This window comes from Delphinus delphis, chromosome 15 (genome assembly GCF_949987515.2).
Source record: "Delphinus delphis chromosome 15, mDelDel1.2, whole genome shotgun sequence".
Classification (NCBI taxonomy): domain Eukaryota; kingdom Metazoa; phylum Chordata; class Mammalia; order Artiodactyla; family Delphinidae; genus Delphinus; species Delphinus delphis.
The window spans coordinates 13,520,764-13,535,267 of record NC_082697.1 but is presented as its reverse complement, the minus strand read 5'-3'; the positions used below and the strand labels follow the sequence as shown (position 1 = coordinate 13,535,267).

The 14,504-nt window shown below is 45.1% G+C and overlaps 1 protein-coding gene across 13 annotated transcripts in view; it reads right to left on the bottom strand.

Moving 5' to 3' along the window:
* The window catches only part of ZMYND8 (zinc finger MYND-type containing 8), a 126,611-nt gene that overhangs the window by 54,659 nt on the left and 57,448 nt on the right, over window positions 1–14,504 (bottom strand). For all 13 annotated transcript variants that reach the window (XM_060030677.1, XM_069541464.1, XM_069541465.1 and 10 more), the window contains 4 exons: window positions 13,718–13,773; window positions 10,815–10,892; window positions 9,632–9,747; window positions 3,913–4,394 (listed from right to left, as the gene is read on the bottom strand). In XM_060030677.1, the coding sequence (XP_059886660.1) occupies window positions 3,913–4,394; window positions 9,632–9,747; window positions 10,815–10,892; window positions 13,718–13,773 (732 nt within the window). The remainder of the gene's footprint in view (window positions 1–3,912; window positions 4,395–9,631; window positions 9,748–10,814; window positions 10,893–13,717; window positions 13,774–14,504) is intronic.

The window sequence follows — 14,504 nt, the reverse complement described above, 5'->3', positions numbered from 1 at the left end:
TAATATGATGTATAAACCAACACAAAGTAGTCCAGGATGGGAATTCCCTGGCGATCCGCGCTTTCACTGACAAGGGTGCAGGTTCAATCCCTGGTTGGGCAACTAAGATCCTGCAAGCCACTCAGTGCAGCGGGAAAAAAAAAAAAAAAAGAGTCCAGGAAACAATTTCTAAGGGCTGACTGTGGGAGGTGGCATTATCCCTGACTTTAGTTTTTGTAACTAGCACTTGTTTTAAGACAAACATGTATTGATTTCACAGGACAAAAAGAGTATCTGAAACCGTCTTCCCTTCTCCCTGAAGGAACCCACATGGGGCTGCAAGACCAAAGGACCACTATTGAGAGTGGTGAAAGCCAGGCCCCAGGACTCTTACCCTAATACATATTAATGACTTAAATCAGGATCCCGCAAGCAAATACTGGCAAAGGCATCAATCTGGCCAGGAGGTCTAGATAAAGGAGGAATCAGACAAATCATGGAGAATATAAACCACTCTGACCCTTAACACAACAAGATTCCAGGAGTAAAAGGAGTCTGGCTGAGCAAAGGGCTCCTCAGAGAGCTAAATCCAGCCCTAAGGGTTATAGACACATGATTCTGAGCTCCTCAATCCCCCAAACAAAAGGAGGGTTTCTAAACTCTCATAAAAATTTTATCTAATAACTTATTTCAATGTGTAGTCTTATGTGGCTGGCTACAAATTTTTCCCTGCTGAAACTAATAAGGTTTTTCTTAGGTCTTTCTATGACAATCTTTTTTTTTTTTTTTTTAAACACACTTTTGGATAAAGCGCGGTCTTGTCTCAATTATACTCTCTCTGATTGTTGGGGCATTTCAATAAATAACCCACTTCTCCTTCCACAAAGTGCTATTATCGCTGCCAACAGCAGAGGGCAGTGGTGTGCAGTGCAAAGAAGGCCCATCCAGATTCAGGATCTGGCTGTGGGAACTTCAGCACCCCCGCACTCTCCGCAGGGACTTCAACTTGCCTTCTGTAAAATGGGGAGACTGACTCGGAGTTTCTCTTAGTCTATAACAGAAACTGGCAAACCCATCCATGGGCCAAATCTGGCATACCACCCATTCTTGTATGGCCTGTAAGCTAAGAAGAGTATCTACCATTTTTAAATGGTTTGTTGGGGGGGGGGGGGATTAGTAGTTCATGGAACATACAAATTATATGGAGTTCAAATTTCAGTGTCTCAGCCACATACTGCCTATGGGTGTTTTAGTAACACAACCAAGGTATTGAAGAGTTGCACTGTTGTAACAAGAGCTCTACAAAGCCTAAAATATTTACTGTCTAGCTCCTTACAGGAAAGAGGGCAATTTCTAAGACTAAAACAATTTTTAATAAATACCTTCTCTCCCTACACTATTCACTGGCTGCCTAACTCACGATCAGCAAAATAACCCAGGCACATACTAGTAAGCAGTTATATTTTGGGAAACGGCTTTAAATTCTACTGAAATGGGGTATCTGCAAACTTACCACCTCAAAAGTCACTCATGTAATAAGGAGTTTTGTCAGGAATTCTGACGTCATTTCAACCTCTGAACCTCTTGAGGAAAGAGAAGCTTAATTAAACCCATTACACGTGTTCTTCTTATTCCTCTAAAACTATGTTTCCTGAAATATGGTGCTGGAACATCAATAGTGGTTCAGAGACCAACATGTTTTATTTTACAAGTTATGTGCTAATTTCACGTATATCAGGAAAAAGCACAGCAAAAAGTTTAAACACATGAACTTATATACTTTATTTAGCTTAGCATTTATAAACTGCGTCTGCAACTTATAAATTGCAGATTTAATATTTAAGAATGTAATAAAATAGGTAGTACTTAAGATTATGGCAAAATATCGTAGCAGTCAAAGTTCAGGCAACAGTAATTCATGGGATTGCTGCCGAGTTAAAACTCTTTCTCAAAAGCATGATCTCTATGAGAACTAAAAGGCTGAGGAGTTTGTGTGATTACATACCATGTTAACTTGGCTTAAATGGAATCATGTCATGGAATAAAAGTAAGCTTTTAAGGACTCTGCTCAGAAACCAGGGGGCAAAACGGAAGTTTTTTCTGAGGCTGGTGAACAAAAGTTATGTCATCAGAACGAAGCTCTATAACTCAACTGTGAGTCCCTCGACCACATGGCTGGATCAGACCTGGAGAAAGACTGCAGCCTTTATTCTGAAGAATCAAAAGCTGTTGGTAATTAACTCTCTACTCCACCTATAGTCATCTGGAGAGCAGCGACAAGCAGTACTTGAAATAAGCAAACCAGAAAGAAGCAACAACACGAACCGAAATGAGTGGAATTCTTTGAGTTTAACACTAAGTCCCCATCATTTTATCTTCCGGGGACATTGGTGGTCTCTTAACTGATGCCTGCTCCTTTTCTTTTCTTTTCTTTTTTTTTTTTTTGGCTGCACCATGCAGCTAGTGGGATCTTAGTTCCCCGACCAGGGATCAAACCCAGGCCCTCAGCAGTGAGAGCATGGAGTCCTAACCACTGGACCACCAGGGAATTCCGGACACCTGCTCCTTAAAGAGTTCTTACGTGAAGGAAAGAATTGGGAGGGTGGTGTCTGAAAGGCTCTCCAAGGGTAATGCTCTGGCCAGAGGTCTAATACTGGTCCAACTTGTAGATGTGCTTTATTCATTCTGGAAAATATCTTAAGACATTTTGAGCTGACATTTCATAACTGGAGATTCTATATTAAAATGCAGATTTCCCATTTCTCTGGAAGAATGTTAAGATGTGAAAACAGTTAAGTCCACATTCCTGTGGACATTCCATGGGCTGAAACCCTTGAGAATAGGGCGTGTGTCCTGGGGTTCATCAAAAGTCTCCCCAACCCAGAGCCTCAGGGCCAGCTGCCTCCGTTACCAAGTTCAGTGTGGAGCTACCTTCTACCCATGCTTCTCCAAGATACAACAAGAAAGAACAAAAGAGTAAAGGCCGTGTTTCAAGAAAAATGAGAGTACACCCATTTCCTTGTGGAAACAGAGTTCTTAAAGGTTTTAATATGCAACCAAACTGTCTGGATAGAAAGAATTCAATTTAAGTCACCCTTGCTTTCGTACACTCAGCCAGCATCCCTCATTTGTAACACCTCTCTGAATCCACACAGGCATGGGATGAGCAACTACCAGAAGAAATAATAGAGTAGCCAACATTTTTGTAGCACTTACTGTTCCAGGCACTGTCCTAAACCCTTTATGTATGGTGGTTCATTTATCCTCACAAGAACCTGAGGTAGGTCCTATCATTATGGTCGTGTTACCGGTAAGGAAACCAAGCCACGGAGGCATTAGGTACCTTGCCTAAAGCCACAGGGCTAGTGAGTAGCAGAGCTGGGATCTCATCTGAGACCAGCATCCTCATTCGTCACCACTGCTACAGCAGCAAGGCTCCAAAGTGCAACACAACCGTTAAACGGGTGGACCTTTAAGAAGTGGGACTGCTCTGGGGAGAGAATATGCTTGTTTCCCTTACATGTTCCTCTAATATTCGAGCCTTAAGTAATGTGAATATCTGGTTTTGATAGAAAAATGTTTCAATTAAAATAAAATTCTTGAGAAAGAAAAAAACTGTTGTAGGAAGTTGTGATTCATCTCAGGAGGCATTTGAACAGAACTCTGAAGGATTTCTGGCCACCTCTGCCCACTTCTAGGAACGACCTCCAGCTGGCCTTTGGGGAACACTTTTCTCATTTTTTGGGTCCCTAACAGCAAGAATCCCAATGGGTTACTCAGTTAAAAATTAAAACTTGCTCCACTGGGATGAAACGCCACGCAGCTCTCTTTGACTCTGTGATGCTCACCAGGTAGGGCCAGACAGGTGTGGCCCCGATGGGAGCGCCCCTGTGTCCCAGGGGGCCCCTGTACCCTCTCCCACCTGGGGCTGACCTGTGCTCTTGTCCAGGAAGTCTATGGACTCCTCACTCGCGCTGAAGTGGCTGGACGTGGCCTTCTTCTCGGCGTCCTGCTCCACGTCGGAGCCTGTGTGCACGGAGGAGTTGGTGCTCATGGGGGAGCGTGGCATGTCCGACAAGGAGATCCTGCGGCCTGTGCCCCCGCTCAGCATCGGCTTGCTCATCAGGATCTTGGGCGACGCCGTCATGTCAAAGTTGAGCTTGACCTTCTCCTGCTTGTCTATCTTGGCAGCACCAGCGCTGGGGTTGGAGGGGTCGAGCAGCATTTGGTACTGGCTGTTGGGCGTGTAGGGCGTCCTGAATGGAGAGTAATTAAAGACCCCAAACTTCCGGCGGATGTTCTCCACGTAAACCTCCATCTCTTGCATTGCACTGTTGAAGATGCTTTTGGTCTTTTTCACAGAAAAAGGAATCTCTTTAGACATGAGGTAGCAATTATTTATTGGAACCCAGGCCCTGGGAGTGCAAAAGAGAAAGGGAGTTTAAGTCAACTGTGGTCATTTCCAAGATTCTTAAGTTTTTTACAATTTATTGTGCAAGAACACTTAACATGAGTTCTACCCTCTGAAGAAACGTTTAAGTGAATCACGCATAACTGCCGTATCAACTGAAAAACAAAGCACAACCTAAAAGTTGAGAATTATTTATTTGGCGGACAAAACTGAGGACTTGGACTTCCCTGGTGGCGCAGTGGTTAAGCGCCGCAACTATTGAGTCTGTGCTCTAGAGCCCGGGAGCCATAACTACTGAAGCCTGCGCACCTAGAGCCCGTGTTCCGCAACAGAGAAGCCACTGCAATGAGAAGCCCACACACCGCAACGAAGAGCAGCCCCTGCTCACCGCAACTAGAGAAAGCCTGCATGCAGCAACAAAGACCCAACGCAGCCAAAGATAATAATTAATTTTTTTTTTTTTTTTTTAAAAAAGGACTTAAGCCTGGACGCAGCCTCTCAGATCACGCTGAGGGACTGCTCCCAAGAGGTCAGGGAGGAGCCAGTATATACAGGAGATTTTGCAACAAAGACCAGGTAGTGGGAACTTCAAAGATTATCGTTAATTAAAGAAAACCAAGCATCTCAAGTTAAAGAATTTAGCATTTTTTCCCATGTGTGGGAAGATGTAAGCATCAGGGCTCACTGACATCATTCCTTTGATATGCACTTTAGCTGTCAAGGACAGGAGCCTGTGCCTTCCCATCCCGAGTGTCCTCAGGGTGCACCGCTTAGGGTGGCTACAGTGGCTGAGGGTGGGGCAGCGGGCTACCTGTTTGTCTCCAGCCTGAGTTCCCTCAGGGCTCACCATCCAGGGTCTTTTACTGGCTTGATGGCTGCAATATCCTTTGTTTATTGAGAGGGCAGGCAACACTTTTTTTCCAACAGCTGATTATAGGTATATGTTGGTACAGCAGCTCTCTAGAGCTTATTCATTTTGTTTAACTGAAACTTTACACCTGTTGATTAGTACTCCCCATTTCTCCCTGCTCCCAGCCCCTGGCAACCACCGTTCCACTCTTTGATTGTATGAATTTGACTATTTTAGATAGCTCGTACAAATGGAGTCATGTGGTATCTGTGTTTCTGGGACTGGCGTATTACCCCACTTAGCCTGAAGTCCTCCAGGTTCAGCCATGACGCCACATACTTCTTGAGGCTGAACATTATTCCACTGTATGTACAGACCACATTTTCTCTATCCATTGATCTCTCTCGATGGTCATTTAGGTTGTTTCCAGAATTGTTTTTTTTTTTCCTTAATGCAAACCAAATCAGCCTAGTGGATTTTCCAAGATTCTTAAATACATATTCCTTTTTTTTCAAATGACTTGGTTTGAGTGGTTAGTTAACGATCCATTCAACAGGCACGTTCTGTCACAAGGACCACACGTGACACGAAACTCAGCTACGACATTCAAAGGCTCAATAGCTTAGTCATTTTAATCCACTAGAACAGTAATAAATCCCCTTTGGCTCTGGGTTGGTAGCGAGTAAGAAAACAGTCTGCATCCTAGACTACACCTCTGAAAAGAGAATTATCCCCCAAATCTCATTCTCCTGCACTCAGACATAAAGCACTTTCTTTTCTCTTTTAAAACTGCTCCTGGAAGTGGTAGCAAGGTTCCACAGAAAAAAGTAAAACTTGCTGCTGATGAAGATGACGATGATGATGATGAAAATGATGATGGTGACGACTTTGATGCTGAGGAAGCTGAAGAAAAAGCTCCAGTAAAGAAACCTGTACGGATACTCCAGCCAAAAGTGCACAAAAATCAAACCAGAATGAAAAAGCCTCAAACCATCAACACCAAAATCAAAAGGTCAAGAATCCTTCAAAAAACAGAAAAAAAAAAACCTCCTAAAACACCAAAAAGGACCTAGCCCTGTAGAAGACATTAAAGCAAAAATGCAAGCAAGTATAGAAAAAGGTGGTTCCGTTCCCAAAGCGGAAGCCAAATTCGTCAATTATGTGAATAACTGTTTCCGATGACTGACCAGGAGGCTATTCAAGATCTCTGGTAGTGGAGGAAGTCTCTTTAAGAAAATAGTTTAAACCGTTTGTTAAACTCTTCTGTCTTAGTTCATTTCTGTAACAGTTGATATCTGGCTGTCCTTTTTACAACACAGAGTGAGAACTTTCCCTACCGTGTCCAATAAATGTTGTCCAGGTTCCATTGCCAAGAATGTGTTGTCCAAAATGCCTGTTTAGTTTTTAAAGATGGAACTCCACCCTTTGCTTGGTTTTAAGTATGTATGGAATGTTATGATAGAACATAGTAGTAGTAGTGGTCAGACAAATGGAGATGGCGAGGAGACAAAAATATACATGTGAAATAAACTCAGCATTTTAACACAGTTAAAAAAAAAAAGCTTTTTTTTTTTTTTTGTGGTACGCGGGCCTCTCACTGTTGTGGCCTCTCCCGTTGCGGAGCACAGGCTCCGGATGCGCAGGCTCAGCGGCCATGGCTCACGGGCCCAGCCGCTCCGCGGCATGTGGGATCTTCCCGGACCGGGGCACGAACCCGCGTCCCCTGCATCGGCAGGCGGACTCTCAACCACTGCACCACCAGGGAAGCCCCCCCCCCCAAAAAAAGCTATTTTTTTAAGCTTTGCAGGCATTTGATAAAATATTTTCTACATTTGTATGTAATAGTGTCTGTGAAATAAAACCGAAAAAAAAAAGGCAAAATCTTTTAAAAGGACAAAAAGCCCATGATGAGACTCTTCAGAACAAAAGCCTCCAGGGGCTCTCTCTCGCTAACATTTATTAACTTGACAATGGGGGAATTCGCTGGCGATCCACGGGTTAGGACTCCCGGCTTTCACTACCAAGGGCCCAGGTTCAATCCCCGGCTGGGGAACTAAGATCCCATAAGCCACACAGAGCGGCCAAAAAAAAACATGACAATGAACATGCAGTGGTCTGTGCTATTTCTTATTCTGCTGCCCGCCTCATTTTGCTCACCCCTGGTCCAGGCTTATGATTTGGCTCTGCAACCTCGAAGTGAGCTCCCCGAGAAGGGACAGCACATCACAACCCTTGCAGCCTCCCCTGAGTCCGTGTCCTGTTTCTGGGTCAGACCCAGAGCAGGCTGTCGACAAGCCTGCCCCATTCTGCTTTAAAAACATCCTGGGAAGGCAGGGACGTCCATCCTTTTAGAAGTGGCTTCCACTACAGCTGTCAGGGACTCCCTGCCCAAGGCCAACTGAAACCTCCCTACAACTCCTACCTACAGTCCCTCCACCACCGGGATATCCTTAATGACTCCCCCAATGTGCAGCCTGCACCCAAAATGAGCCCGACAGTTCGACAGGTCCCCTCCAAGGGGACAGGAGACACCACGGAGGGAGGGTTAAGGAAATCTCGTGGGGCATCAGACTTGGGCAGCTGTCCAAGTCCCCCCCAAATTTGTCCCCCCCCAAATGTAGGGGGACCGGCTTCCAGGACAGCTCCCACCCAGAACCAACCTACACCTGCAAGTTCAAGGGAAACAGCCTCTGGAAACAGGGCCGGTGAAGCTCATGGCCCCTAAGCCACCTTCAGTGGCTGTCAGGCAGGCAGGATTAAGAGGTCCATGCAGAGTGGGCACAGCTGGAGAATCCATGACTCTTAAGGCTCTGGGAATATTTGGTGCTTGGGGGACAGCAATGCTTGCCGCCCGCCATGGATATCCTAAGTATTATCCCCACTGAGTTACACTATAGAATAATCCCAAATCATCAGGATGGTTCATTAACACTTGCCATGCTCTAATGAAGAGGCAGGAAGATGTACAACCCGCTATATCTCTTGCTCTTCAAATAAAAGCCAGACTTCTGACCAAAGCCACCCTGGTGACCCAGGCCCAGCCCAGCCCTCTGATCCCACATCTTACCCACCCTCTCCTCCCTTATCCTGTTCAAACCACACTGTGTTCATGGATTTCCCTGAGCAATTAACTCAGCCTTGGCCTGCCCTTTCCCTACCTGAGTCCCTGCTCTCTCTGGTCCCTCTACCCAGATCTTCACCCGGTCCCACCACTACCTCCTGACCTGAGATCATACTGCCTATTCCCCACTTGTATGTCATCTGCCTTCCCCACTTCCGACGGGCAGTGTCTGCCTGCTCACTCCTGTATCCCAGCATCTAGTACTCAGCGTGGCACACAGCAGGCACCAAAGACATGTTTCTTTGAATGAACGAATAAAGGAATTTTAGAAAAACTTCCCCAAAAATAGTCAAAATCAAAGTATAATACTTCCTATCAAACCTAGAACCATCTCAGCTGATTTCCATTTTGTCTCCTATCAATGGATTGCCGGGGTTCCTGGTAAATGATTTCAGATTACTTTGATATTCTTTTTTTTTTTGGCAAGATGAGAAGCAAAATTTAACAAAGAGCAATATTTCAAATTCTGGTGTTGTTTAAAATGAGGAAGTGTATTTTCTGTACATTCTGTGAGTGGGTATAATTTTCAAACTATGTCTGTTAAATATTCTCCCCTACACACACACGCGCGCACGCGTGCTTTCTCAGACTGCTTGGTAGGGTTTCGGGAGGGTTTTTGCCTCATTTACTCACAATGTAACTCTTGCTAAAAGAGAACCAAGAAATTACCCGCCGCTCATCTCTGTCTACCTGTTGTTCTGAAGCACGCAGGGGGCTGCACTCCACAGAGAAGTGCTATTAGCTGGAATAATTCACGTCGCTGAGAGAGGGAGAGGGGAGGGCAGGAAGGCTGGCAGGGAGGGCTCACACCTGTCAAAACAGCAAGCCCTTGTAATTTCCCATTTTAGCTCCACAGAAAAGGGACTACCCAGCACAACGATGGGAGATTCATTTTACCGGCAATCTGGGGAAATGCTTCTGATCCCTGAAAGCATTATTTTGAAAAGCAATTTGTGCGGTGATTTCATTTACTGCGGAAAAACCCAGAAAAGAACAGCAGCACTTAAAATAACCGTGGAACCTATGCCGATGCCGGCTGCGTCCACAAAACCACGAAAGCAAGATTCTTTTCCAACACACCTGAGAACACTGAAGCCTGTGCAATCAGGCTCATTAACACAGCCCAGAACAGGATTTTTAAAGTGCAACTTCACTGGCTGGTATCGAGACAATAAAATAATAGCCGTACCCACCGCCCCTTCTTGTATTCACTGACAGGATCAAAGGTTCAGTCACAGCTACGCGTTTGAAGCCTGTGTTTAACTCCCACCTGTCGTGTTGTCCAAAGAAACGGGCATCAACCTGCCCATCTTTATCCCTCAGAGCTTTCGCAGGCCAGAATGGAAACCCCTTCAGTTTTGCCCAAACCAAAGGATGTGGATTGCTCTAGGAAAAGAAAAACAAAAGCCAGAGTTTGTATGTGTTCGACGGCAAGATGCACACGTAGAGCTCGGTGGGTGAGGGGAAGCTAAGGCAGAGTTGATACAGGCCACAGAATGAAAGCAAACAACTTCCAGCAGGGTCTCCCCAGGTGGCAGTCACCACATGTGCGGCATTCCCCGGGCAAGGCTGGGAATGGGGTTCAATGGGGAAACCAAAAAGCAGCGAGCACTGACCAAAACGAGGCTTCAACTCTGGCTGTGCCGCTCTTGCCCGGGTGCGAGCGAACAAGAGACTGTACCTTTCTGGGCAACACAGGGACAGTTATACCTACACCCTCTATTAAGCTGGAGGGTTAAAGGCACCTTACATCCAGCATATAATAAGGGACGGCATTAGCTAACTTTATTCTTTACCGAGAGCTACTCAGGGCCTTAACGATTCAGATGTCCATCTCGAAATGCAGGAAAAGACAAACCATGTTTGGATTCTCAACTCTACTTGCCCAATCTTGCGGCCCAATACCCTCCCCCCGCACCCCCATCCTCCCAGCTCACCCCAACGACACACTGCTCTGCGGAACAGCAGTTTGGAAAATACAGATCCATGGGGACAACTGGGGTGACTTTCTCTCCCCACCCCAATCCCAGCCTCAAGAACCACGGTTTGGAGAGACCATGGAGTTAACCCTGGGAGGGATTTCCAAACCTCTTAAAATAGACCCAACGTGATTTGTAAGTAACACACTCATTTAACACGACTCGGCTCGTCATCTGCGTGACTTTGGCATGTCTCTCCTCTCTGATGAACTTCTTTTCACTCTGCATCCTGCTGTTTTCGAGGGCTAATAAACCCAGTAAATCGTGACACTACCTCTGGCACATGACCTTGCAGCCAAAGAGGTTTATCCCACCTGGATTACTCCCATTCTGCCGTAACTTAATTTTCAGTAAGAAAATTATTTTAAAACTTTATGCAAAGTTTCATCCAATAAGCCACCTGCAGAAAGCTGTCCTGGGTCACCCAAGGCATAGAGTTCAGAAAACAAAGAAAGGAAAGGAAATCCAACTTACACAAGGCTCACAAAACCAGTTATCTCGTTTTTGGCAAGCAGCTAGATAACACTCTGGACAAACTTCGATTTCATTCATCTGTAAAGCAAAAATGTGTTAGAATGTGTCATTCCCAGGGGTCTTGTATCTGCAGGCCCTCAAGAAATGCATGATGATATTGGCAGGTGAGATTAGCTAACCTAAGTCCCACAGTGGGGAACACCCTGGACATCAGTCCAACTGTTTCTCACCAGCCCCGACTGGCCCACCTAGCCCCAGCAGCCATAATCTCTCGCTGGACCATGTCTCCCAGCTTCCTAAGCTTGGTCCATTCCCCACACAGACAGAGCAGCCAGAGCCACCTTCTACAAACACAGGTCCCATCTGGTCCCTCTCCTTAGACCAGTGGTTCTCTACTGGGACAGTTTAACCCTTCCAGGGACACTTGGCATAACTGGAGATATTGTCGGTCATCGGTGATCACAACTGGGGGTGGACAGTTGAGACTGGAGTCTATGATGGTACAAGGACAGCTCCTGCAACAAAGATGTCTCTGGCCTCAAATGTCAGTAGTGCCAAGGTTGAGAAACTAACAATGAAATCTAAACACCTGGTCAGGGCTTCCCTGGTGGCGCAGTGGTTGCGAATCCGCCTGCCAATGCAGGAGAGGTGGGTTCCAGCCCTGGTCCAGGAGGATCCCACATGCCATGGAGCAACTAAGCCCGTGTACCACAACTGCTGAGCCTGCGCTCTAGAGCCCACAAGCCACAACTACTGAGCCTGAGTGCCACAACTACTGAAGCCCACGCGCCTAGAGCCCGTGCTCCGCAACAAGGGAAGCCACAGCAATGAGAAGCCCACGCGCCGCAAGGAAGAGTAGTCCCCGCTCGCCGCAACTAGAGAAAGCCCATGCGCAGCAACGAAGACCCAATGCAGTCAAAAATAAATAAATAAATAAATTTAGATAAATAAATAAACACCTGGTCAGTTCCTTCAAGGCCATGCGTGGTCTGGCCTCAGTCTACCTGTCTCAGCTCCCCAATCCCTTCCCTCAACTCTGGCCTCTGCTTGCCATGCTCAATTCTATATATCTCTAATCACACCATGCACAGCAATTAATTAATACCACGTTACTCTATTTTATTTCCACGGATAACTGAAAATTCTGTAACTGACCGTCCTCTCTCTTGAGAAAGTGCATTCCCCCCAGAGAACCGTCATGACTTAGAACTAAAGGCCCTGGAAGCTCCCTTCTTGGATCTAAATTCAGACTCCACTACATCCTAGCTCTAGAACTTTAGGAAAAGTTGCTTATACTGTCTGAGCGTCCATTTCCTCACCTCATAGAATGGGGGTGAAAGCAGTACCTACCAAACAGAATTATTATAAAAATTAGATGAGATAAATGTAAAGCACTTCAAGTGACAAGGTGCCAGACACATAGCAGGTGCTCAACTAATGATTATTAATTAATAACTTTATAGTGATTACTAATTATAATGGACTGACCGATTGAGGGCAATGAATAAATGAGTAAATGAATGAATGAGTGAATGGTGGACCATATTTCTTCCTTCTACCCACTCGCCTTCTGAGCTATTCCAAAGGTACTGGGTAGAACAAAGCGGCAACATCAAGTCCAGGACAGCCCTGGCATGGAGCCCACGAAGCAGCACTGTGTTGCCAACAGGTAGGTTCAGAATTGCCAGACAAAGAGCATCTGGGTTCAATAAATGCTACATTATGACCACCCACCAATGAAAAGTCTAGGCTTCAGCACCTACATCAAGGGAAACGAATCCTCAAGGGGAAAACAACTGAACAACTCACCCCGAGACAACTCCAAGTCGCCAACAAGCATATCAAAAACCAGTCCATCACCACTTGCATCAAAGAAATCAAAATCACAATCACAGTGAGATGCCACTGTTTTTTACTGATCACACTGGGGCAAAAACATATATACAAACAGTTTTCAAACTGGAACTTCCAACGTTGCCAACGACACAGAAAAACCACCACATTTGTTCATTCCAGTTCATTGTGTAAGTAGCGCTGTAGCATTTCCAGAAAACAATCAAGAGATATCTACCCAAAGCCATGCTGACAGCCTCAGACCTAGTAGTTGCATTTCTAACAATTACACTAAGGAAATAAATCATCAGAACAGCCATGATAAATTCTATTCTTCCTCCCTGTTTAATTACCTAGGAAAACACTCAGAGTGAAAAATGTACATTATAAAACTCTCTCTATACAAATATATAGATATGGACATATCCTAAGATATCCAAACGTTTTCTTTACAAATGAACGGATGGATAGATGAGAGTGCAGACAGGCTGAAGGCCATTGCATCTCAGTTTTTTGTGCTCACAACAGGGATCTAACAAAGAAAGGCTCCCCTGTACCATTTCTGCCATCAGCCTGTCCTGCAACCACTAGAGCCTCAGGGCACCCAGCCCAGGAGCTTCATTTCATCCACACCATCAAAACTAGGGGGTATTTTTCCAGGACACCTGGGCCACTCTCAGAGAAACTCAAGACCTTTCCTGCAAATAATGTCAAAACCCAAATACCTTCTGCAAGAAGACTGAAAGGGACCTGAGGGGATGCCACAGACTGTGGGGCAAAGCAATCATAAACTCTATTTGACCCCGAAAACTCAGGATGTGCAGTGCTGGACCACGACTCAAGGCTGAAAACTCCCATCTCTCTTAGAGCTAAGATGAGGGTGTTGATTTATAACATATTGTGGCATATCTGTTGCTTTTACTTTCCTTGAAGAGAGGGGCGCTATCTGTACCTCAACAAATTCCAAAATTACCAGAGCTACCCACTGGGAGATTCCGCAAATGGAAACTTCAATCACCCCATGCCTTCATTCTAGGTATACTTAAAAGGGGACAGCAGGAAACACATACCTCATGCTCACAGATTTTGATGACTACTTTCGCTATTTGCGTCAATTTGTGATTTCCTGAGGGAATAAGAAAACAAGATTAATTCAAATGGAAACACAGAAATACCCAGCCTTGGGATTATACCTCCACTTACAACATTTTAACTTGCTTTCTTCCAGGATTAACCTTTTAAAGGTTAAAAACCATACATTTCTGGCTTCTAACATCAGTTCAGATTAGGTGACTTTTCCCATGAACCAATCTTTGGTGCTTAGATGTCATCTTCTCTGAAACATAACAATTTGTGTTGGTTTCCGACAGCTCATGAATTAATATTTGAAAGATGCTTTTATATTCTCAAGGCTCCAATTAGTGAAAAGGAGCCTTCTTCTGTCCATTGTCCCAGACGCCAACCCAAGAATAGTACAGGAGAAAGAAGACATTTAATTGAGTAACTCTACTGTTCCTGGTGCTCTGAAATACATTTTCTTGTTAACTCTTCAAAAAGCCTTATTAGGAAGCAGGCATGAATGTTCTCATTTCACCGAAGAGTAAACCAAGGCTCAGGAGTCATCACTTATATGAGACCATTTAGCTAACGAGTTGAGGATATGGCCCCAGGTCTAACTCTTAACCCTGAGCCTTTACACGAAACCAGAGAACAAGATGGCCAAAAAGCCGTGTTTTCTTAGAACCTTATGACAATTTTTAGAAATTGTGAATTTGGTGGCAAAAAGATTTCATACGCACACACACAAATACCTAGATTTCTGGCCTGCCTTGAAAACTCAGAAGAGCTAAGAACTCT